Genomic DNA, 26863 nt, shown 5'->3' with positions numbered 1-26863 from the left:
TATTTAATCTTACTAAGATTTCACTTTTTGCAGTGTATATATCTATTTTTTGTTGGTATTTTTAAGTTGAACTATTTCCAGTAGTTCAACTAAAAACAATAAGTAATAAAGAAAGCTGAAAAACCAAGTTGCATAAGCGCACAGACATTTAAGCTAACGCTCACAATACCAAATTGTGGCTTTTTTTTCCCTCTTAAAAGATCCACTGTTGGTAACGCAAATGTAAAAAATATTTCAGAAAAATAAATGTTTAAACAAAAATAAGCTGCCATTATCCTGGGATGAGCTTCTTTGCTAATTAAACACAATGCCACTGTATAATTTTCTTTCGTCTGCCTTTCTTTAAGTGTGCTTGAATATCCGCCTTTGATTCAATTTCTCCATCCCTCTTTGTCTCCAGTCGCTGTGCTGCTGAAGGATGACTACTTTGTAAGAGGCGCTGGACTGCCAGGGCGCTTTAAGGCTGAGAAGATGGAGTTTCACTGGGGCCAGAGTAATGGATCAGCAGGCTCAGAGCACAGCATAAATGGCAGAAGGTTCCCCGTAGAGGTAAAACGTCATGTTGCTACACACAGTTTGACAAATGTCCAAGGTTCAGTACTGAAGGTCAGCACTGAATCGTTAGTGCGGTGTTCAAATAGATTATAACTTAATACCCCTCCTAAACTATTTAATTAATGAACCCTAAAGTAAAGGTTAAGGCACGTTTTGGCGTCTAGATTTCACTGGAACCTTTTAGTCGTGAACTCAGTGGTGCTTTAAAAATGTTGGTATTTAAACCCTCAAAAGCTCAGGGGTGTCAGAACTGAGAGAATATCCTGATGCCTTTCACAATTTTACTTCTTTTCCAAGATACTCAAATGTTTGAACTTTATACAAAATCCATTAGGGGACCTTAAAGTAAATCCATTTCCCAGAGTAGCCAAGAAATGTGGTTATTTCTCTAGAAATGATTGAGGAGTGACTGTATCAAAAAGCAGGAAAAAAAAATCTATTTGTGGTCAGTTTTTCAGTTCACTTTTGTTTAAACGGATAAACAAAACATATGCTTTTTTATCTATGTGCGTGTCATTGAATTAGAATGTCACTATTTTCACTTGGTTTAGCATTTCAGCTCAAGAAGAAAAACGCATACACAGAGATGTTGATCAAATAAAATATCATTTGAGATCATTTAATATTACCCAATAAGACGGCTATTTAAATATAGAAATCTTATCGCCTTCACATCCACGTGGAAGGCTGATTTTGTCCAACAGACATCGGCATTGACAGAAGTGCTCCAGGATTTTAAATGAACACAATAAATTCACCTCTTCCTCTCTGGTTCTTTCTCGTGTGTGTTCCCAGCACTCTGAGCGACCTTTAACATTTTTGGTCCTGTAATCTGTGTGTCAGCTGTAGGGATCCACCGTGGTGAGACCCTATCCAGCAGGGCGAATGTTAGATTAGCATGCAAAGTATAAACTCATAATTCTTGGAATGCATTAGCCAGGCATTTCTGCATGCTGAACGTTTAGTTTGTGAATAATCATCGATGTATGCCGATACTAAGACTTAACGTATTTAAATACGATTAAAGATAAAGCTGAAAGACTGAAAGATCATCCATATTAGCAAAAGTGCAGTATACTCAAGACTGCTTAGAGTCGTGTTGGTTAATGGATTCCGAGAATTGTTAGTAAACTACGACATGTTTTTAATTTCTAATTTAATCATTTTTACAGAGATTACAGTTAATTCACTGGAAGACGACCTCGTATAGGAATGAGTGAAAAAATTCTTAGCTTTGACCGCTTATTTTTGACGACACGTTTTTTTTTTTTTTCTTTTTCTTTTTTTTTGCATTGCACAAGGGTTTTATTGCAAATTGGGTTTGTGGAATTTTAAAAGATGTGGGAATTTATCAGACGGGGAGGCTTTTACAGGAATCACTCAAGCTGCAGTATACAACTGACTGAGAAACGCGGCAACAGATTGCCTGTAATAAAGGCAAAGCAACAAAAATGATCAAAGACTCTTATAAAAGAGATTTAAAGGGTATAAAGTCCTGGGATCCTCAGTTATGATTTATTCTGAATAATGGATTAAAGTACAAATTTCACTCTTTTTTATGTCATGCAGGGAATAACTTCTAACTGCCTTTTCTTCTTTTTTCTTTAATATAATTTACAGTAGTATGCCTTTTCTAAACTGAATTTGAATATGCCTCATAGGTTTTAAATTTAGTAGGATTAAAGTCCGTGTTGTTTTTTTCAACAATTTTATGTAAAATCATATTAATTAGTGTACATTTAATAGTGTGTGGAAACAGGAAATTGTTGGTTTTCTTCCTGTCCGTGGTAAATCCAAAGACGAGGCGAGCGGCGTCTTCCTGTTTGTTCTTGGCCCTCTTCTTTGGAGCCTTCTCTTCCGCCACAGCTTTTTGATGCTGAATGGCTGGGTAATTAGATTTATTTTTGCCACATCATTTTGTGTTCAGCGTAGTGTTAAAGGGCATTGGATTATATACAGCCATTATAAAGCTGTTGTGCATATGGCGCCTTTGATGGTGTGCTTCTAAATAATATGATGGAATTTACTTTAATGGCCAATTTGGCTGCTGTTAAGAAGGGAGGGGAGAAAAAGCAAAGAGAAGAAGAAAATTATGCCCTGCAGGTACATAATTCATAGATCTAAAATGTAGATTTTTGTTGCAAGGCATGTCTTTGTGTGTAGACCAAGGTTTCTGCGGTGACTTCTCTGTGAAGGAGCTTGGATTCCAAAGCTAATGTGCTCTCTCAGTATAAATTAGCGGCATAATGCATACCTGCAAATGGGTAGATGTCAAGGCTTAAATAGCTCAGCTTGTTTCGAGACGTGGGGAGGGGGAGAAAAAAAAAAAAGCTACACAATTTTTATGTATGAGAGAAACAAACTAAATTTCGCTTGATGGTGATCTCTGCGATGTGTCTTTTTATAGCCGTATAGGAAATGTGTCTAAACAGCCTGAGTAAGCTTTAACACCTGGACACCATATGCTGCAAATGACTGCATAGAAACTAGTCAGCAAGCAAGCAGAAGAAAGTAAGCAAGCATAAGCGCTGGGAGGAGGGAGAATGACTCAAATAGTCAGCTTTTGCCAGTTTTCAAGATGGCAAGCCTTGACCAAACATGCTTAAAGGACACATATGCTCTTTCCTTTTTTTTTTTTTTTACAAGTTCATACAATTTATTGAGGTTGTAAGAAAATGTTGGTGTCATGCTTCAGTCAAAGTAACACTGAAAAGAGAGCATGCAACACCGTTCCTTTTGAGACTTTAATTTACACCTGCATGCAGAGCCTCCAACGTTAGGCCAGGAAGCGACCCGAGCTTTTTCACAGGGTCTGCCTCTGTGGTGTTCAGCAACCTTTGAAGCATGATGTGAAAGCCCACAGCCTGAACTCACTAGGATACTCAGAAAACCCGGCTCCAATTACTTTGGCAGAACTTAAATACAGTTGAAACCAGATATTTACACACACCAAATAAAAAAAGGCACATGCAATTTTTTCTGTCACTGTCTGAAATCAAGTCAGACAAACCTTGTCTTGTTTTAGGTCATTTAGAATTATCACAATTATTTCTGCTTGCTAAATAACCTTGCACTAACACTTGGAGACTTTTTGTAACTGTCTTTGAATTAATAAATGTACATAGATCTGGTCAGTATCGAGGATTATTGTCTTTTAGGCACAATAACTCGGGTCAAACCTTGTCCGTTTCCTTCCAACCTAAAATGAGAAGTTTGGTTTGATTGTGTGTGCACGTCCTTTTAATTGGTGTATTTAAATAGCTGGCTTCTATTGTACTTTTTTTTCTTCTTTTTTTCTCTCAGTGGCAGTTTGATTATGCCTAATATAATATGCATGCACATATTAAAACCCTGTTGGGAAAGCATTATGTTTATTTCTTCTGTCAGATATCTGGCCCATAAATCCTTGGCTTATACCTGCTAATAGAACTGGGTTACATTTAAATTTCATAGGATTCTGTTAAGAAGTTAGAAGTAGTAATTCTCTATAAGTAGTTTTCCCATTTGCTTTGCTTGTGAGCTCTGTTTAGAGCAGTTAATTTAAATAAAATATGAGTACAAGATTTTGAAGATTATGACACACTGACCCAAAATAGGCTAAGAACTGCATTTGCTTTGAGTAAAATACAGGACACTTTATTGCCGGTTGTCAAAGCAGGCATGAAACGTCCCCCTGGTGTGAATGTACACACAGTCATTGCAGCAATAACCCCACAACCAAAAAGTATAAATGTCAAAGGGGTGAAATGATAAAGTGAAATTGGTGTTTAAATTGTTAATGTTAATGCAAATGTTACATATTTTTTGTGTCCCCTGGCAGTCCTTTGCTGGTTACTCTGGTCTAATGCGTAACACATTCCATTTTGAAATATTCGCTTGTGCATGTGGAGGTCAATCCAGCAAACTGCGACTCACCATGGTCCCTCTGCAAATACCCATAAACCGCTGCAGCAGTAAGCATCTTGAGCAAATGTGTTGGTGGCTTAAAGGTATATAATACAGTGTTTGCATGAACCACTGTGGCATTTATGAGAGTGGAGGTGATATGATACTGTGGAAGTCTCCTTTTGTCTCACTTTGGCTAGATATTAGCTGAGGGACTAGTTTGCATGATCAAACTTAAGGTGCTAAGAGAGTTTTTTTTTTGTTGCAGGTAAGCTATTCTGTGCTCATTATGAAACATAGGTTAGTATGAACAAGGAACACAAAAGACACATATTTTCGTACTACAATAGTCTTAACATGCAGCATCTAATTATCATGATATAATAACATTTTACAAAAAAAATCAAAAATGTAAAAAAAAAATACCAAAGAATGTTTATTTAAAACAAAACTCCAACAGTTATTCCTATAATTACACATTGAATATTAGATATTGTAATAGTGCTGTATGCACTGACTTTGCAAAAAGCAAAAAAAAAAAAAAAAAAAAATCAATTTAGCAACAGTTTTTAATGAGTTTTGTGCTGTATGTTTTTTTTTTTATGCTAGTATATCAAGATGATATCAGCTGGTTAATTAGTCAAGCTCTCTGCTCTGGTGGTCAGCTGCCTAAGAGACCTGCAATGCATAGCCTGCCAGCTTTAGTTTTGCTTTAGTTTTTGTGTTGGCTTAATATTTCTGTTTTTAAGCAAGGATGAATATAGTCTCCCTTTGAGCTGGTAGCTCAGCAGCGCACATCAACCGAGGAGTGGAGCAGCGCTTTGTTGCTCTATGCTTCATATAGCAGCAGAAGACTTGGATAACCCCAGGACTTTGTATCATATCTCATTAAAATATTTAGTACTTTTGAATTTGTAGGTTTTTTTTAAATTGATATATCTATTTTTACAATAGTAACCATCCCATCTGTTCCCATTAATGTCAACAGAACCCAAATTCAAAATATCCGAACTGTCCCTTTAAGAAAAACACATTTTTATCTGTTTCAAAGTATTCAGTGACTAAAGGGAGAATTATTTCAGTTTACCTAACTGGAAAAAGCGCACAGGTAAGACACCAATGACTCAATTTTTTATTAGATTATTATTATTATTATTATTATTATTGTTATTATTATTATTGTTAGCGTTCTTATTGTTTCAGGTCATTGTTTTAGGTTTGCTTACATTATTCCAGCTTGATAGGTCCCCACACAAAGAACGGCAATCCCACATGGGATTTCTGTTGCACAGGGTATGATGATGCCTGAGGAAGGAAAAAGTGGGTCAGCAAACACCTCTCATGGCAACTTCCATCACACCAGTGTGTTAAAAAAAAAGAAAAAAGAAGTACATTACCACGACTTTTCATACAAGAGGGACAACAAAGCAACTTCTGCCATCGTAGCTGTTAACTACACATGTAGATACTCATGACACACCTCAGGAGCAACAGAATTGGAGGTCTGCTTTTTAAAAATTTTCTCTTATTGATAAGTCAGAATACATAAATCAAGTGTGATGTATTATTCCACAGTGTGAAGCAGAAGGTATAAGTAAAATGACATGATGAATGGTTGAGGGGGAGTGTGGTTGTGTAGGAGCTAGCCCTTAGCCATTTGACTGCTTCATCTTGTAAGAGTTGCTTTTTTCATTTTTCATATTTGCGACGCTGAACAATTTGATATATTTCAGATTACATTAAATCTGACAGGATGCGTGCAGCTGAATTGTGTACGTTATACGGCTCGTATAAATGTTTGCGCTCGGTGTAGCCAGCATCCTGTCATAGCAGAGGTCGGGTTTTGTTTTTGCGTAACGTGTGTTTTGTTCAAGACATGAGCAGCTTGACCAAGAAGCCTGATCTCCCAGACTTGTTTATCTGTGAACTAAAACTGCTCTCCGGCTTTCTTTTTAATTATCTCTCACTACAGATGAGTCACATTCAGCCTTGAGTCAGATGTCAAGCATATTTGTTCACAGCAGAGGAAAGGGCTTTTATCTGAAGCTTCAAAATACACAGATTGGTTTCATGTGTACAAGAGGTGAAAGACAAATTTAGTTTCAATGAGCCATGTTATGGAGCAGATCTGGCTTTTTCGCTTGGATATCTTTAACTCCTCCCAAAAAACGGAAAGTACCCAATGGAGTGCTTGGCCTGTGGCTCCTGAGCTTGACATTAATCTAACTATGTTCTTTTTCTTGGGAGTGAAGTGGGCAAATCGATAGATGGACCACCTGTTCACTCAAACAGCTCTATGACAAATGAAAGCGTGGAGGTTTTTTTTCTCCCCTCGGGGTTCCTCAGGGAGATCTTTCCCTATAATGTATTAGGTTGTCGCTGAGGTTAGATTAATTATACATGGATTACAAATCACACTTTGGAAGGGTATACGTTTGCACAACCAGCACTAAGAGCATATGAATAAGTATTACTGTGGGCATACAGTAAGGAAGATAAAAGCTCCACTGAAAGCAAGGAAAAAAGTAGGAAATAGAAGAGTGTTGGATGAGTCAAGACTGACCCAGGCACAGCCCAGGAGCTAAATGCAGAGCACTATAAGAAACGCTTGCAGAAAATGAAAACCGGCTGCACGCACCAAATCCTGTGCTTTTTAGAAAGAAAATCAAAATCAATACACTTGTATGTGGGGGGAAAGAAATGAGGAAAATTTAGATATAATACGCAGAATTGATACCTAGCACGTGTTTAGAGAAATTAGGGTTTGATTCCCTGCCCTGCCTCATGTTAGAGTCACACGGAGCCAAGGCTCTGCACCCGACAAACATCCTTCTGATGTTCTCATCAGTGGGCATGGGCCTGTGTGAGATTCTCAGTTTTTGATTAAAACTTGATCCAAACTACCACAGTTTCACAGCATCACAGCACTGCCAAGTAAAAAATGTATCACTTGATCCAATTTTGCTTATTTAAAACAAAAAGAACAAGAAATCCAGTGCCTTTCTTGTACACATGTATACCTGATCTTTATGTAACTGGATGTATACTTGTGACTGTAAATACTGTATTTCCAACAAACCAACTTGTCTTTGCTTTGAGTGAGGGAAAAGTGTAAAAGTCTCCTTTCAGCAAGCTGCCCTGTGCTGTCTTTTCCTAATAAGATTGATGGGTTGCAAGCTTCTACAACCAGAAATATTTGCAAACCCTTCAGTTTGACCTTTTTTGGAGGCGAGGAAGGGAAAAACTGGAACTTACCCAAGTTGAGCGCCTACTGGTTACAAATACTGCAACCAGCTAGTCTTGGTCATTCTTATGGCGATAACTATTAGCATTAGGAACACAAGCCAATAGTGTTGCATTTTGCTCAAAACAATGACTATAGTCTCAAATAGTTGGTTGTACAGGATGATGTGTGTCACTATGTTATGATTAAGGTCAGTATTGGGGAAAAACATGCAATAACTTGCAATAGATAAATAAGTAAAAAGTGTCTTTCTTCTTTGTGTTTCAGGAGAACATTGTTCCTTGATAGTAAAGAAGTATATCCAGCTACTGAAAACATAGAACATTTATATTAAAAGTGCTTCTAAAACTTTATGATGTGACAGAGAGTTTCACAAAGTATATTAAATGAGTAGAGAACCTGAATGTGTAGTACTTAAATATAAAGCTAGCACTAATTGTGGTCCAGACAGATCTTCCAAAAATGTCTGTTGCTTACAGTGATTTTCCAAAAACAATACGTTTGTGCAGCCTTAATGTTAATATTGGGACCTTTCCAAGTCAAGATTCCAGCATAAGAAGCCATTTAGATTTCAACTTATCTGGACAAATAAAACGCACCGTTTGCTCCATACCTACTGAGAAAACTCCGGCATCCCATTAAAAGGACGTTAAACTGTTCCACAGTGAACAATTTTAATAGTTTTGAAAGCAAAACTTTCAAAAGTTTTGCTTTCAGGCTATTTCTATGTATTGGTGGCAAAAATATCTACAAAAAAGGAACATAATGCTGTAAACTGCTGTTGAAAAATTTGAAGTATATCTTTTAGAAAGACTGATGGGTGGTTTAAAAGCAAATGTCTTTGCTTGTAAAACTGCTCTTCTCAAGCACGAATATTGCTGTTAAACAAACAATGAACATTCATGGTTCATAAAATAATTCTTAGAAATGCATAAAATGAGGTTTTCCTAAAAGTATCCACAAAAGTCGGTCTGTTTTTATGGTTAAAAAGTTAAATATTTAACACTGAATAGAAAAAAAAAAGTTCTTATAGGGCTTAATACAATGTCTTCAAGTTATTTCTGTTCAGTAAACTCTTCGTATTTTTTCCTCCAACAAACTTGTTTCACATACCTATGAAGTTTAGTCTGTAATCTATCTCAGAATTCATGTTTTATTTGTTTCTTCAGTCATACTAAAGTGACTTTTAAGTTCACCTCTTCGTCTCTCTGAGGAGCTTGGAAAAACAACGAAGACAGATAATTGTGTGTGATAGAGAAGTGTGAACGTATATCTGGTAACAATGAAATTCTTTGGCGACACAGTGATGAAGGAGAAATACATTTGCCTTTCCCCGATATAACATCTCAGTGTGCTGAAACTTATATTTTAGTAGTTTTTTTTTCCAGTTCTTTGCTCTACATTTTGCTGTCTTGGGAAATCATGCCAAACCTGACTTTGTTTTTCACCTTTGCCGTTTAAATGGGACATGGAAATGCAGAGTGGCTTTAAGTTTTTTTTTTTTTGTTTTTGTTTTTGTGCTCACTTTGTGCTGGAAATGAAGAGGGAGGAAAAAAAAAAACTGGATGGTATAAACCGACGTGAGATTAAAGAGATATTCTGGAGATGTGAACAGTACGTTCCTGTGCTTTTCAGGGAGCTCAAAGATTTGTCAGACCACCTGTCTGTTCTTATTTAAATCAACATTTTTATCTCCGGCTCCAGCGCGGAGAGTTTGTCAGCTCTCTCCAAACATACATTAAGAAAATGAGTAATCAAGAGATACAGGATTCCTTTATTGACTCCTATGGACGTGTATAATTGAAATGCAGGTTTTATAAAGTGTGTTGTTAACAAGAACGGGTCACATGAGCCATTCTCAGTGAGTAAATGAAGCCTAAGGGGGGCAGCCCTAATGGGGTAATGTAGTTAATAACATCTGAAGGGTGATGAATGGCCAGTCCTCTTTCTTGCTGAGTTCTCAGACAACAAATTAGTTCCATTAAAGGCCGCAGTTAAAGGAACTCTGAAGCAAGCTGATTAACTGAAATTATTTGGATTGAGTCATTCTGAACCTGGTCCGGGCCCGAAGAGTTTGTGTAAATGGGACTTATCCTTGATTATATGCTTATTTACGTATTTATTTTAAATTTGTTGTCAGCACAGTCAGTTGTGGCTGGCGGTGCCCCGTGATTTTCCTTTGAAAAGGGAAAGAAAGGGACACCCCAGCCTTTAATTAAATCAACATCTAGGTCCTTTTTTTTTTTTTCTTATTGCCAATTAACTTGGTTCAGTGACATGAAAGGCTTTTTTTCAGTTTACAGAGGCCTGACAGTGAGATGATTGACAGCTCCAATTGCTACTTTTAGAATCATTTGCTGATTTTGATCAGTGCCACCATAACATGACTGCCTTGAAATGAAAGAAGTGGGATTTTTTCTTTTTTATTCTTTTTTTTCTTTTTTTTTTTTTTTTTGCTGGGAATAAAGCTAGTACCATGACAGGTACGTGATATATTCTGTGTATGATGTGTTTTAAATTATACTCAAGCTTTGTTGTGAAATCAGAAGCAATGTTGTGGGTGATTTAAGGTAATTGGGAGTCATGATTAGAGGCGTATCATTCTGTTAGATCTTTGCACAAGAAGGGGTGGGGGGGGGCGTCCCCACCCACCACCACTTTCTCCTCTCGCCTCGTTACTGTGCCTGTGAGGACGGTCGCCCTAAGAAATGGGATGCTGTATTTCTTTGGCAGCCTCCCGGAGTGGCAGCGCGCACACAAAAAAAGACTGACACAGATTATGAGAGATTTATAGGAGTGATAAATACTCCCTCTTTTCTGCCCCTCAAAACAGCTTTTCATCAGCGTCTCAGCAGTGCGTCCAAGGTGATTGATGAGAGGACTCCTCCTTCTCCTTGTCCACTCCTAAAGCTGTCTATGCTCTGTTTCCCCCCATCCCAGATGCAGATCTACCTTTACAATTCAGACGACTTCGACAGCCTCAACGCGGCCATGAAGGAAAGACGCATCATCGCCGCCATGGCTGTCTTCTTTGAGGTAAAGTATCTCAGCGAAAGATCTATAGTTTGCTTACAAACTCTGAGGATGTAGAGAGGCATTTGTCTGTTGGTATAAGCTGCATCACCACATTGCTCTGCAGAGGAATTTGACTTTTCGTCATGTTTTATTGTAATTTTATGTGATCAACACAAAGTAGTTTGTTGTTGTGCAGTGAAAGGGCAGTTATACAGAATGGACTTGATGTTACCAACATCTTGTCTTATTGTTGGGAATATTGTATTCAGTGCTATGTTTCTATCCCACATTTAAACGTTTTTAAATGTTGGCCAGAGTTCAATTTTGGTCTTTTTCTCTGTATTTTTGCTATGCATCCCAAAGAGGGTTAAGTTGTGCTTTTTATTACTGTATAGCTTTGATCTTGATAGTTTCTTTAAAATCCAGATTTTTTTGAGTTCACTATTAATGGTCGTGTTGTTGAAAGATTATTCTGGCGGAGTTGTGGATCTCTGCAGCTCCTTCAGAGGTACCTCGAGTCTCTCAGCTTGTCTCTGTGATTATTGCCCTCCTTAGGATGTTTTTTTATAACCTAACCCTGATTTAAACATCACCACAGCTTTATTTCTGACCCCCCTGCTTTGTTCCTTGTTCTGCACGACGCTATATGTTCACATATAATCTCTAACAAACTTCAGAGGCCTTGAAAGGAGCAGCTGTATTTATTTTTACTGAGATCAAACTACACACAGGTGGGCTCTATTTCCTAACTAAGTGACTCCTGCAGGCAGTTTGTTGTGCTGTATGTTATTTACTGGTTCCAGAGTAAAGAGACTCAGTGCAAATACACAGACAACTATTTAGATTTCCTAGATTTGTTTAAAAAAAAAAGAAAGGAAAAAACAGTTGTTTTCCCTTTCATATCTAAACCATACAGTAATTGTGTTGGGCCATCACATGTAATGTCAACAAATTATATTAATGTTTGGAGTTGTAATATGTCAACATGTAAAAAGGTTGGAGGGGTACAGATACTTTTCCCAGTAGAAAATTCCAAAACAAGTTCCACAATTTCCTTTCTTGGGTCAAATTTCGTTTCTCCTTCGGGGTAAATTGCTAACATTTCGGTTAATTGTGCTTCACACTAATTGGCAAATTTCAGGATGCAGGCAAGCTGAGTGTAGTCACATCTGGGACATATATATATACATCTTCAAGAACTCACCAAATATTGCACTCAGACATTAGCATTCAGCTAGTGCAAGTGTGGTCTACGCAGCGGCACCGTGCAATATGTTAAAACATCCTCATGCATAAAGGGTTCATTTTCCTACCCACAGTTCAGTTTTCTCAGTGGAATTGCTCCACTCTTGAGGATAACTTCTTTGTAACAGCTCTGCCTCTAGTTGCTTGGAGCACTTATGGAAAATGTCCTTATCCAGAAGCTTATAAAACACCTGTATCTGCATAATGGGAGTTTAGAATTTGAAACTTAAGAATAAAATCTGATGTACAGAGTTAAGGGAGTGAAATCAATAACAGTTAAATGAATATTTAATTTTAAAAAATTAGCTGCGGTTCTTTTAAAAGGTTCTGCACAGTTATTTTTCCTGAAAGAGGTCCAGACCAAAGCAGACTGCTGTCATCATAAATCAACTTTCGTGCCTTTAAACCTTCAGTGGGATCGCATTAGTTGGTTGTTTTAAACAAAAACCAGATGCATTTGTTTTGTTTTTTTTTGTTTTTTTTGTTGTTTTTTTTTCCAAGCAAAGTTGCAAACCTTTTGCCTCAAGTCAAAAGTTTGCCTTAAGTTTCTAATTGATATTAACATTTGTACATCAGCTCTGTGCCATCTAATCTGCCTGTGCTATTGGATTTCTGTAGGTTATACATTAAAATTATTTCCCTGTCAAAAAATATATATTTGTTGACAGGAAAACCATTTCATAAATCTTTTTTTCAGAAAACAAAAGCTAACTTTGCAATCTTACAAAGAGAAAATATATATTTTTAAACAACCCACCATCATTTAATGCAGAGTTTAGTTTGAGAAACATCACTGTGTTCATTATTGTTACTTATAGCTAGTTATAAACCATTAAATCCATCTTACTTGAGTCTGAGTCGTGGGCTCAAATCCCCATCCTTGAAAGAAGCCAATTAATATTTTCACCGGAAATAAATGTAGGATTTAAAGCTTCTTAAATAAAATATTTCCCTTAAACCACTTCTTGAGATTAGAATTGTTTTAAGACTGTACAAGTCTGCTTTGCTATTGACTTCTACCGGCCTAGGGTTTAGTCTCTGCTTCTGGCTCCCACTAATCTGGATTTATGCTAATCAAAGACCAGAAATTCATCTTTATATAGCTTTTTAACAAAACTTTACTTATATAATCTCTAGCGCCCACTTTAACATTTAAATGTGAAGCTATATTCATGTTATTTCAATAACGGGAAAATAAACAACATCTTTGAGATCATTATAGATTCGTGATCTAAATTATCTTTCACTTCCTACTTGTAGAAATCTATTCCACCCTCGGTTCATACTCGGTATTTGAAAAATAGCTTAGTAGATAGCACAAGTTGTCCCCTGGCACTCTGGACACATTCAGTCTTGATTAGTAAGATTGGTCCACATTATTGGTTAGTGTAAAAGCACCGCTGGGATTGTTTGAACTCTTAGAAGCTGTACTCACAACTTGTGAGCCTTCGTCTGTGTTACGCTAATTTCTATTAGGATTTCCTTTACAAGTATTGGCAGGTGATCAATGCATCCCACCATTCGGCCTAACAGTATACCGGTAAGGGTCAGAAATCTGCTGGATGGAGGCTGGAATGGGGACACAGGTGTTTCGTAATGTAGGTCTGTTCTCAGACAGTGATGAACCGCGTGTGTGCGAGGACCTAAATGCCTCCGCTGGGTCCTGACAGCCCTATTGCTTACTGCAATTAGCACCACCATACACAATCCGCTGAATAGCAGTTTACAGTGCGAGGGTTTTTTTTTTTTTTTTTTTTAAGCGGGGCACACACACATTGGCTCAGATTTACAATTTCTAATCAATGACGAGAGTTCTTGCTGGGCTCCCAAAAGGCCTATTAAAGGCCTCTAAGGTGTGCATATTATCCACATTCAGCATTCAGCCCCACACAATTATTCTCCTCAAACTGACCTGAATTAATGTTGCGTAACGGTGGGGGAAATGGTCCCCACGTCCCAACACTGTTTTGTCCAGTCTTGTCTCTTAAGTAGGACATTGGAGATATTTATTGGGTAAAAAAAAATAACCTTGTCACTCCCAGCAATTAAGGATACATTGAACAGATTAGAAAGGAATCTTCCTGAGGGATTGCATGATCATTAGAGACCTGAACACACTGTGAGATTAAAAGTTTTTACTTCATAAAATTTAAAGAGATTCTTGGAAATCTTTTGGAAGAATCATGAATCTTTAATCGGTACATCAGTTTGTGAAATCTAAGCTTGTTCACACATTGGTGTCTTTGCTGTTAATGTTCCTGACACAATTCTTGTTGAAGGTGAAAAAGCCATCCATCTGGTAAAGGTATATTTATCCCAGAATATGCACCGTGTTGAAAAAGACCTTTACATCATTATTCACTATTACTACACAATACAGAATTACAAGAACATTGTGAGTTTTTTTTCTTTCTTTTTTTTATGCATCCTGTTGTGGATTAAAAGCTAAAAAAATATATTTTCTCCACGTTTTGGCTGCTGCTAATTATCCTTGGTTATCCAATAGGAGAGGACAGTTTGGATAGCAACGCTATTTCATTATTTAATAACTCATCTGTCGGATTCTTCTCAACTGCCGATCAGAAATCAGATCAAACAGCCGCTGCTCTGCGTGCAAGTCTGTTAGTGTCGGGGCTGCAGCTCAGACTCCTGTTATGTTGAAAGCGATAAGTGTTACTAGCTCCGAACTAGTCACATTTTTCTACCACACAATTTCACAAAATGTTCAGAAGAAGTGTGGGAATTCATGCGTGACGCTGACACGTTCAGTTGCTGTTACATTAAGGGATGTGTGGTGCATGTGTGAGAGCAGTTATATACAGCGAACCACAGCACTGAGAGAAGACTGAGATAGAAGTTAATGTGGTTCGATGAGTATTGCAGAAGTATTTATAACTCTTGTGATACATTTTGTCCTGGTGCGACCACCAGCCTCGGTGTTTGTGTGGGGCTTCGTGCGATTGAGCAGCACAAACTAGAGCATCTCAAGTGGATAAAAAATTCCTTTTTTTTTTTTTTTTTTGTAAATAGAAACCTCGTATTCACCGCACAGAGACTACATTTTGCTAGCTTAGTCAATGCATTCCAACAATATTTCGCTCCATTCTCATCTCCCTTCGGTGCTTCATCTGTGTTTTTTTCCATTGAGTTCAATTTCTCAGGTTGAATTTCATCAGGTCAATAAGTCTACACCTCCTGTCAGCAATCGTTCTCAATAGATAAGAATAGATAAGGGTCCAGACCCTCTGTATGAAGCGCAGAACAAGGAGCTAGTTTTTACCAGACTAACATTTTGCAGAACCACTTTTTGTTACAGCTACAGCTGTAAACTTTTTAGTGTGTAGCTTTGCATATCAAAACACTGGCATTTTTGTCAATTCCTGATGTAAAGTATCTCTGACAGTCTCTTACAGGTTTCTTCCAGGATTACCTTGTATTTAGTTCTATTTGTCTAGCTATCTTTTCCTCCTGAATAAAAGCATCTGTATAACATGATGATGCCACCACGTAAGTGTGTCTCAATGGGGAGTTTTCCATGTGTTGTGTTAGTTGTATAAAACGGTGTTTTACACAAGGCTCCAAAACTTGAACTTTGACCATATGACATTCTTTGGTGATTTTGGTGTCCCTCTATGGCTTGTGGCAAACATACACTGGATTTTTTTTTTATGACTTTCTTTCATCATGGGCCTTCCTCAGGCTATTTTTCGATGAAGGTCACATTTGTGGAGTACACAACTCCACAAAGAGCTGTGAATCTCTGGAGCTCCTCCAGAGTTACGATGGGCCTCTTGCTGACTTTTTCTTGCTCTTCTACACTGATTGGTCATTTTAAATGACGGACTGGATTTCATCTCAGAGTATTTTATATACACTATTTTGTCTTGGTTTGTCATATCGAATCCTAATAAAATACATAAAATTTTATAACTGCACTAACAAGGGAATCTGGATATTTGTCATATTTTCCCTGCTGCAAAGTTGCACTATTGTGTAAATTTTTTGTAGTTCTGCACAGTCGTAGTCCAAAAGCACAAGAAGTATTTATCGATTTGAAACAACCAGAAAATATATATATTTTTTTATCATTTAGGCTCTACTGTTTCAACATAAAACAAAAGACTTTTTATAGTGTTATATCTGGAACAACTTGTACCCCAGCAAACATATATTGTGCTGCTTTTTTCATTATTTCTCCATTTTGTGTTTTGTTACATCATGAAATCTTCTGTAGCTCTATTGCTGTCTCACACCTGTGCAAGCACGTTTTCCACTTGCTTAACCTGTAAATTTTACATCACTGCAATGGTTCCTCACAAAATACCACCCCAATAAATCACGCTGACAGAGACCATCTGAGAATGTGGAGTGCTTTCACTGGAATAAAAAAGTGAAACTTGGAGAAACTGAATGTTCTCACTTTAAATATTACATTAATATAAATTATTACACTTGCATTTTAAGCAGTGTGCTAAGAGCTAGGTCTTTCACAAAGTTCTTTTGATGCATCAGTAAAACTAATCCAAGACTTTGCGCGATAATTTCTTATCCATTATGTACTTTGGGCTGAATCTTCTGAAGCGTATCATCCGAAGTACAAAAAGTGTGTAACTATCCAAACACGTATGGTCTGGACAGACTGCCTGCCTGCACGGCTGCTGCTGTTTGCAAAACTTACACTTCTCACTGCGAGGAGACCCACTACAGTCTGTTACCATTGCAAACTCCAGTTTTAGATGCTGTTGCCAGAAACCACACACTAACAGCAGATGACACAGCACAGATTCTCAGTAATGTTAAAGAAACAAGACATGAATGCATAATTTGTAGCTAAGTTTTGTGGCAGTCAAAATGATTATCTCTCCAGCAAAAGCAAGTGACTAATGATCAGTTGGATAGATCATATTGTGAACTCAGCTGGCACAAATCAGGCATAACAGCAACCTTATTGCTCATCCCATTATCATTGAACATCTTAATGTTTATACATTAAGTAGCAAGCGAATGTTTGCTACTTAGTGCAAGAAAAAAATCGGGAAAGTTAAAAGTTTGAGCAAGTTTAACGAGGGTTAAATTGGGATGGCTGGACAACGGGGTCAGAGCCGAACTGCATCTCTTCTGAGGTGTTCCCAGTCTGCAGTGGTAGGCGTCCACCGAAAATGGACACATGGACTTCTGATCTGGACCACAGTGGAATGGAAGAAGGTGGGCTGGTCTGGTTCATGGATGTGCATCGCTGGGGATCACATGACGCCAGCCATCTACCCAAGTATTGTTGCAGATCTTGTACAACTTTTTAATGGACGCAGTATTCCCTGATGGTTGTGGCCTTTTCGTATGCCCTGCTGCAAAGCAAAAAAAAACAAAAAGACTCAGGAACAGTGTAAGGAACACATGTACTCCAGGAAGAGTAAATGCGTGATATAAATGTAAAAAGTGAAGACAGGAATAGATAACGACACCTGCTGAACATCTGTTAAATGTGCTCAACATAGTGGTACGTCGCACAGAGTCTTTACTTCACAACATGGAGGACTTAAAGCTGCTAACATCCTGCCTACAGATCCTAATGGAGTCTTATGGAGTCCAGAGCCACTTTGACAGGAAATAAAGCAACACATTATACAGCAGGTGGTCATAATGTTACGCTTGTTTATTATAGTTTATTATAGAAAAATAATGAGGAGCAACCTTTGTGCGTTGTATTCAATTCATGACAATCTACTTAATCAAAATCTGTCTCACCTTATCTTTCTATAATCTGATAAATGTCTATAATCTATAGATTTTGGCCTTAAAATCACAAATAATCATCTGTTGGAGTGCTGGTCAAAACATAGCTGTTGGCTAAAAATGTTGTTTTTTGCTGTTGCTTTTAAACTGTACAGGGATGCTCATAAAAGAGTTCACAAGCAGTCTTGAAGTGAGACTCCAGGCACTGCCTCCAAGCTGTAGCGTTTCGTAAGATGACGGGTTTGGTGGTTGCATTACGTCGTCTTGCACACAGAAGCTGGTTGCACCTCAGTTTAGGACCTGAATCTTTATACGTACAAGTAAAAAGACACTCTTAGGCCATGATTTATAAAATAATACGTTAAGACAGTTTTTATTTTGCGGCGGCAGCTCTCCATTAAACCAATTCTAACCGAAAATGTATTACAGGAACAACATTCGCACGATAATGTCACTAGATGGTATTAGGAGCAGCTTGGTTACAATATGTTTTATATGTTGCTCTTATGGCTTCTACCTGTGTTTTGTTCATGTTGATTATCATTTTAGTTCTTTGTTTAAATTGCTGTGCAATTCTCCTAATCCTTTTCCATAATCCCCTTTTGTCTTTGGACATTTGCTGCAGCTTGGGCAAAAAGACAACCCAGCTGTGGACCCAATCATCCAGGGATTGAAAGGAGTGGTGCACCATGGTAAGTAATGAAAAAGTACCCTCATGCAAAGTTTGCTTCATGTAAAAACACCAGTATATCCGTGAAGGTAGATTAATATTTGGAGAAAGGATTGTTCTTTGCTTCTCTGAAGTATTTGTATGCATTTATTTATTTTATATGTTGTCATGCCTCATACCCAAATCTCCTTATCACAAAGCATTACAGTAGGAATTAAATTTGTGTGGGATTTTCAAAAAGCAATTGACCCTCACAAAATCCCTTTGACATTGCTTCGTACTTGACAGTGGAGGATCCAAGAGGTACATTTCTCTGGCAGTACGGACTCCGACATGCTCCCAGCAAACAAATATTGATGTTCTCAGATTTTTGCATATATATATATATATATATATATATATATATATATATATTAGAGAATATATATTTTCTAAATTAGTCTTACCACCAAAAAAAATAAACTAATGTAACTTCAAAAGCAGAATAAATTTGCAAGATGCTGCTTATCCCTTGGTAGGAAAACTCTGCAGGAGGAGACCTCCACAGTGTTTCACTCATAAACACAGAACTATTAATTACATCTGAACCTCATTTAAACCGCCCCACCTCCAGTTTCTGTCTTTTATGTCCTCTCATGGACTGTGGCAGTTGCAAAGCCTCATACTCGCTTTTAACTATTAATGTTCTTTGTTATGTGCTGTGGCACGAGTCTTAATGAGATTGCTCGTTCCATAAAGTCACTGCTGCTGGGCTGAAATCACTGTATGCATATTTACTGCAGATTGAGGCTCGATGTTTGGCTCCTTTAAGACCTGATGGTGGCAGTGATTTTGCAAGTATTACTGTACACTCACACAAGATGATGTTTGGAAGTGTATTGCATTTTTTTTTTTTTTTTTAACTCTCATAGCGGCTTCACGCAGCTGATTCTGATTAAAATTTGAAAGGAGATGGACATTTGGTGTTGGACTTGCAGGAACATGTGTGCTACTTGATATAGAAAAAGAATATTCTTGGTTAAATGCCTCTCATCTCTAGAGACTATCACCACATGTTTTTTTTAGCCCCAGGAAAGTAAAATAGGATAAAATAGGTCACTTCAAATTGAAGTAAACGCAATAAAGAAAACTGAAGGCCCTCTTTTGTATCGTAATAAGAATGGGGTGGAACATGACTGCGGCAACTCTAAGTGAAAATACAATTAACACAAAAATCTATAACACTATCGAACTGCTTGTATTTTACCAAAAAAGGCAATTATACAAACATATAAATACTGACAGTTTTTAAGGGCTTATTGCCTGTAAATTACACCTTTTTAATTCTGCTTTGTGTAAAATAACACAAGAAAAGCACAGTGATATTAGTTGGTACAGTAGACGAACTACCTGCTTGGGGAGGACAACTCCTTGACAGATATGTCTCTCTCAGGCAGCTTACCAGCTGCAGTTGCCTTACTAAGAGAGCTGTTGCTCCCACATTTACTTTTTTTGAGCAACACATTCAATGTGGAGCAGTGGATTATGAGCTACATGTCTAAATTATGGATTAGATATGGGTAAAAGTATCACTGTATTTACAGAAATATTTAAAATAACAATGTAAAGTATGACTGATTTGTTGGCTTTCTCTTCATAGGAAGATAAAACTAAATAACCCGATATGAATAATTACCAGGACCATCCGCTGTACAGCTGCAGGGCCGATTCAATGTTGCACCATGTTTGGGCAAAAAGTCACTGCCAAATGTCCCTTAAGGGGAAAAACATTTCATGTCTAAATATTGTTTGCAAGCAACAGGAAAACTAAAATCTGTGCCTCATAATTTATATTCCTCATATATGGATGCACTACTTTTGTATACATCGTCAAAAATCCCTCTTTTCATGGATTGCTAATCCTCAATGTTTGCCTCTTTGTGACTGTTAACTATGGTAACTGTTAAAATTCAGCTTGTGTAACATTTACAGGTATTTATACCTTAACACCAACTACCGGCCCATGCTTGTTCTGTAGCTTTAATAAAAACAAGATACTATATACATCAGTTACTTTTTAAATACATAACAAGCATGCTTTTTAAACATAACCCCTACTTTTATTACATTTTCATTCATCCATTTACAGATATATAATAACTGCCCGTCTGTAAAGGGCTTGTGCTTTTAGGAGCGTCTTTGGGTTCATTTTCTTGCTCATGGACATAATGCTATTTGGAAGGGTCAAAGACTGAGCAGTGAGCCCTGAATATTGGTGGACAACCTGCTCTACCTCCCAAGCCAAAGCCTGCCTGGCACGAGTCTGTGCTGTGCACATACACAGATGTTTGTTCTAGCACCACAGAATCCCATTTCCCCAGCTGACAAAGAGCTTGGCATGGATGTTGCAGCTTTTTGGACTCCCTTCCTGCTAGCTGCTAAATGCTCTTCGCCTTCTCCCCTGTTAGGATGGTTGCTTTTCCACTAGCTCGTTATCCCACAGTCATCCATCCATCAGCATCTCGGCGGCCCAGGAGCGATAGGGCACGTACACCGTCTGAAGACAGGGAGAAGAAAGGCCGTGCATACTGAGTTTGACTCAGAGTACAGATGAGGCAAAGGGGCGAAGCTTCCCGTGCGTCTGTTGTTTGAATGCAAACCACACCCCGAACCTCCGTTTCTTTAAAGATAAGGCCATAGGCAGTGAGAGATTGGATTTGATGTAAATTCAGCTTTGTTTAGGATCCTGTCTTCATAATTCTAGGATAAAACAAACCAACTTCCATAACCCACACAGCATATTTACAGGAGATAAAGACATCTTCCTCTATATGTTTTTTTTTTTTTTTCATTTGTTTGTATTTTTTCTGCTCAGCTCTGCCAGGTTTTAATCACACAACAGAACAAATCTGCTAATCATAATGATCTGTCTTAATCCCCATGGCCCAGCCACAGTTGTTACATGGAGCAGCGCGCACTGCCACCCAGCCACAGATCAGCTGTCAGGGTTGGCCATCTTATCAGACTTCCCTGCTTTTGCGCCTCTCTCAGCCCATCTCACTACAAAAGATCTGGCCTGGGTGATAACAAGTACTGAGGCTTTTAACTACTGCCCTTCCATGAGAGGAGGTTTCAGGAAAGCTGTAAAAACGCCACAAGGAGGGTGAAATGGGGCCACGTGCAGAACACCAAGCTTTAAAGATCTGTGTACTAACAAATTTTAATCCCATGCCTCACCCAGAAAAGGAGACCAACCTCAGGTCATTCATCTTGAGGGATCTTCTGCCTTCGTCGGTGGACAGTTATTACCGATACACCGGCTCTTTGACCACTCCGCCCTGCAGCAAAGTAGTGGAGTGGATCATCTTCTCCAGGCCCGTGTATCTGTCCCACTCACAGGTGCGTTAAGTCCACTCACACACGCACGCACACATGCACACACACCAACACACCAACACACCTCGACTGCTGTATTCGCCTCACACACTAAGATCCCATTTGTGGATCAGTTGCAGTCCACCACTGTGAACGCACAAGCAATTTTCCCTCATGTGCCTCACCTCCTTAGTCCCTTTTGCACATTTCTCTCCAGCTCCTTTGCATATAAAACCATGACTGCCTATGCAGCACATGATTAAACAGGACGGTTCAGCCAATTACTGGCATTTGACAGCACCTACTCTTATATAGCAGGGAAAATAAGTGTTGAGCACACAGTACTGGTTTTTCACTGTTAATGTATCTACTGGCCTATGGACGTTAAATTTAAACCAGATTTTGGTAACAACTGATGTAATCCACACAATGCAAAAAAACTTAAAAAAAATAGTTTATAAAGTTATTAAAAATATAAATATTCAAATGCTTGCTGCAATTTATTTAATACCCAACAGGAAATCCTCATTTGGAAATGCCAGGTTTAGATTATATCTTGTACGGAGAAGGTTGTTGCATGTTTTACTCAGGTATGACATTTGACCCATTCTTTTTCACAAATATTAAATGTTTTATGGGGGACTTTTATACGATCTCCAGTTCTTTTCATTTGGATTCAAGTCGAGTGCTTAACTGGCCCATTCCTGCAGCTTCATTTCAATTTTTTCTGAAATCAATTGAGAGTTCCCAAGGCTATATTTTTTTTGGATCATTGTCTCCCTTTAGATATGTGGAGAAGCCAGTCATAAGACCGCATTCTCTTCTCGAAGTTTTAGATGTGCGTCACCAAAGGACCTTCACTTTTTTTGCTTCAATTTAGTCTGAATAGTCTGAAAGTCCTGTCTGCATCTGACAGAGTTTTGTTCATTGAAACTTCCAACACTGGCCTCAGTGCCCCCTACATGCTTACATGCAAATTTGGGTCCACCTAAAATGCACTGGACTAAAAAATAAGGCGCACGAGCGACACCAGTTAGCAAGCAAACGTTTGCTCACAGTAGAGACTTAAAATGGGCTTGAAATTGGGTTTGCCTCCTTTCCCTTAAAATCTTGGTCTTAGTATGATTTTAAAAATTGTCTTGGGTAAAGTATCCCTGACTGTGACACTCCTCCAACTGTAGAGTGTGCATTTATATTGAGAGAGTTACATTTTACTCTTTCTCTGATCTGTCCAAGTGTTCTGCAGCAAATTTTAACAATGCTCTTTAAGTATTTTTAAGCTATTGGTGAGTTGTGTTTGGCTCTTGGACGATTCTTCAGATTTTTTTTCTACTTCTCAACCAGAAATCCACTGAGGAGCACCTGGTTGTGGCCAGGTTATGGGGGAAATTGTTTTCTCTCTGCTTGTGGATTTCGCTCACTGGAATATTTATAAGTTTAGAAATATGCCTGTACCCGAGGTCTTGAGAGAGCTTTTTGCTTTTATCCATCACAAGAGGCTTCTTGTATCTCTGTAATGAGAAATCTCTTTATAGGTCATTAATTAGGACTAAAGCAGCTAAAATTATTTATATATATATATATATATATATATATATATATATATATATATATATATATATATATATATATATCTGGGTTGTTTTCTAAATGCTGACAGATTATGCCTTTTTTGTGTTTTCTTCACTCAGTGTTCATTGCTTATTCCTGTGTCAATAAACTTTGTTACAGTTCACTCAATTTACAGACTGTTTTGTTTATTTCTTTGTACATGAAGATTACTGCGCTTGTTACCAAAATCTGGTGTGAATTTTATTTCCATAGCCCCAACAACAACATATTTACTGAGATAATGTATTAAATACCTGTCTTACTGAAATTGTCTGTTATATATAATAATGTGTCACACTGAAGCAAGTCATCATGCACTCTTGGTTGTTTAAGTTAATCAATTTACATAATTTGTGTTCCTACAGTATCCACCCAGTGTGTGATCATGAAAAATGTTGCATTTTGCAGCAGTTGCCTGTGTGCTTTAAAACGTTTTACCTCCAGCTGTTATTGCTGTTTGTGATTTTGAGAGATAATATATGCCAAATCACGCCCTGTGCTTCCTTCTTTTTTTTATTTTCTGCTGATCCCCTCCCTTCTACAGTGCTTTGCAGCATCTTTTATACATACAATTCCTGGGTTACCCAGCTGCATATTCTCTAGTGCATTCTGTTCCACAGAAATTTGCAGGGCTCAGTGGAATTTCTATGAACTTGCATGAGGACAAATCTTTTGTTCAAAAATGACTTCTGCTGCAAGATTATTGACCACCTCTACAATGTTTGTGACGCTCACAGATAGTCCTTTATGAACCTGTAATTCATTTCTCCAAGCACCCATAGGACACATTGATTCCACAGTATCTGTAATGTGTAGTCATTACAGCACACGGCAGGAGATCATTCTTGGCAATCAATGGCCACAAATTTGCCCCATTGAGAAGTTACAGCCCAGCAGGTAGCCAGGGTGATGATTGAAGTCTGTGCCTGCTGCTGCCTGTGGTGTAAATGTTTCTTGCAAATACTACTCTCCACTTGTGAACATTCAGCTACTGGCAAGTGACTACAAATGCAGTGCTGCATGATATATTATATTTAACACATTCATGTGAACATTGACTCACTCACACACAGCAAACGCACGCGCGCACACACACACACACACGCGCACACACACACACACACACACACACACATTCGTGCACGCACACACGCAGGAACAGTGGCTCTTAAATTTTCCTTGATAGCTATTCTACATTTCTCTCCATTCAGCTGGATGCTTTTTGCTCCATCTTCACTACGGAACAACAGGACCACGTCAAGTCTGTCGAGTACCTGACAAACAACTTCAGGCCACTGCAGGACCTGAATAATAGGAAGATTTTTAAGTCGGCTGTGAAAGACGCATGGCAGAAAGATTTGACTGAGATATTAGGAAGCCCACACAGCACAGAGGCTTCCAGAGGTAAGATTTGTTTTATGTCTCGAAAGCGTTTATTTATTTATTTCATATATTGTCATTTTTTAGAACACTGCAAATTGTCTGTTGCATGTTTCACACTGATTTGCCTTTGCCATTATCTGCAGATGCCAGTGAATAAATTGGCAATGTTTCCTTTGTAACAAGGAAACATACTTGTCCAGTAAACTTTATGTTTTTTGTGTCCTCCTTAATTTGTTGTTTCAGCAGCAGTTTAAAAGTTCCAATTAAATTTCATTAAAAATTAATGCAAATTTATGAGAGCTCATGGTAACATTAATAATGGGTCCCTCTGTTTTGTTTAATGAGCACTTTGATGCATTGCTCTAGAAAAGATTGGAAAAGGGAAACGGAAGGAAAAGGGCAGAAGTTTTTTTTAACACTCAAACAAAGAAAAAGTTCTTCCATATAAACAAGTTAAATTTCATTTTTCAAGTAAGTTAAGAAGCACACGTAAGTCAACTGCTCACAGTTTTGGTCGTTTCAGTTTTTTGGTTCTGTGTTTAATCAGAAACAGCTAGCAAGATATTTCTGATTAAATAAGATTCATTTGGGATAAGTATTCCACAAAATGATTAGGCAAATCTTCTACTACCTGTTTTTACGGTAAATCCCGGACTGGCCCCCAAACATCGTCTAGCTAATAATAGCACTAACACCACAGCTAGTTTATTTTAAAGTATTTCATACAAAAATGAAAACCAAATGGAAAGGAGCTCAAATTCAGTATCAGAGGTAGTTTACAGTTGTTGTTGTTTTTTTTTTTATTCAAAGCATTTGATTTACAACATGCCTAAACTAAACGTAAAAGTTTCCTTCAGGTGGTGTTTTTGCTGTTAAATGGAAAAATGTAATGGAAAGCACAAAAAAATCTCCTTTGTCATTTTAAGAACAGTGTGTAGCTTCTCGAAATCAGATACTGAATGAAAGTAGTACATTTTTGCTAGCGCTTTTTAGCTCATAATGCCAACATTAGCATCTTAAAATTTTTGTGAATGAATTTCGTTTCACTCATATACTGTAGAAGTTGCTGGTTGAACACATTTCATCATGACTAGAAGTTGCTTTTTGGGGAACACCTGACATAACGCATAAAAGACCATACAAAGAACCGACCACACCCGAGGCCTGATCAGAGTATTTTTGTTTGTCTTTTGTTCTTTTATGTGATCGTCTTGCTGCGCTTACTTTGAGTGCAGGAACTGAAGAGACTAATGAGAAAGGCTGCTGCTCCCTAAATTGGTGTTGTTGGTGTCTGGTGGGGAGAATTGATTGGGAATGCTTGTGATGAAGTTGGAGCACTCTGAAAGGGCCGATCAGCAATCATCATTAATATGTGGCATTGCTAAAATAGACCCATACAAATTAAGTTGTGAAATTGCTTTTGTGGTGTTATGTCACTGGGCAGGATGAATGTGGGCCAGCATATCTCGCATTTTCTCTTCTTCTCTTTTCTTTTTAGTTATTTTCTGCTTTGTCCGTCGACCAGTCGTGTTTCTCTGGTCTCAGATGTAAAACTCTCTTGGCATTCTGAGGTGTAAAAGAGTCTTTTCTTTCTTTAGGAGTGCTGTCTCTTGAGGTTGCGCTGAGTGGAATATTTTATGTTGTTTATATAGTAAATAGTGGGTTGTAGTTTTAAACGGTATGAGGATCATGGCCACTTTCTGAATGGATATTGAATCAAATTAACATTATGCCGTCATTGGAGGCAGCTATTCCATTCAAACATTCAGTTTTTTTTTTGTTTTTTTACATTCATGTTAAAGATTTTTGTCCTATTCTTTGCAGATTTTTTTTTTTTACTCACATTATAGGGGATGGTCTTTTTAATGTCATACCACTGCATCTCAGTTTTGGTATGGACTTGGATTAGGCCACTCCTAAGCCTTCATTTTGCAAGCAATTTTTAGGACTTGTTGGTGTACTGTGGATTATTGATTTGCTGCATAGCAAAAAGTGAATTTGTGCTTAAAGTAGCAAATGTATTGCCAGACATCTCCTATAGGATTTTATAGTCAAAGGCATAATTCTCACTAGACTTTTTACTTTTTTATTTATTTATTTATTTATTTTTTTAGCTAAATGTGAGGCAGGCAGGTCTTATGTTGTGTTTGCTAAGCAGTGGTTTCAGA

The 26863-nt window shown here is 37.8% G+C and overlaps 1 protein-coding gene across 1 annotated transcript in view; it reads left to right on the top strand.

Annotated features, from left to right (window-relative positions):
* Positions 1-26863, top strand: part of ca16b (carbonic anhydrase XVI b) — a 156170-nt gene that overhangs the window by 97601 nt on the left and 31706 nt on the right. Inside the window, exons 4-8 of the mRNA XM_014988115.2 lie at positions 401-549; positions 10625-10720; positions 18303-18369; positions 21568-21725; positions 24524-24716. Coding sequence (XP_014843601.1) covers positions 401-549; positions 10625-10720; positions 18303-18369; positions 21568-21725; positions 24524-24716 — 663 coding nt within the window. The remainder of the gene's footprint in view (positions 1-400; positions 550-10624; positions 10721-18302; positions 18370-21567; positions 21726-24523; positions 24717-26863) is intronic.

Source organism: Poecilia mexicana, unplaced genomic scaffold (assembly GCF_051168715.1).
Source record: "Poecilia mexicana isolate PSO_F unplaced genomic scaffold, ASM5116871v1 scaffold_5, whole genome shotgun sequence".
In the NCBI taxonomy this organism is placed as follows: Eukaryota; Metazoa; Chordata; class Actinopteri; order Cyprinodontiformes; family Poeciliidae; genus Poecilia; species Poecilia mexicana.
This window is presented reverse-complemented; position numbering and strand designations above follow the sequence as displayed.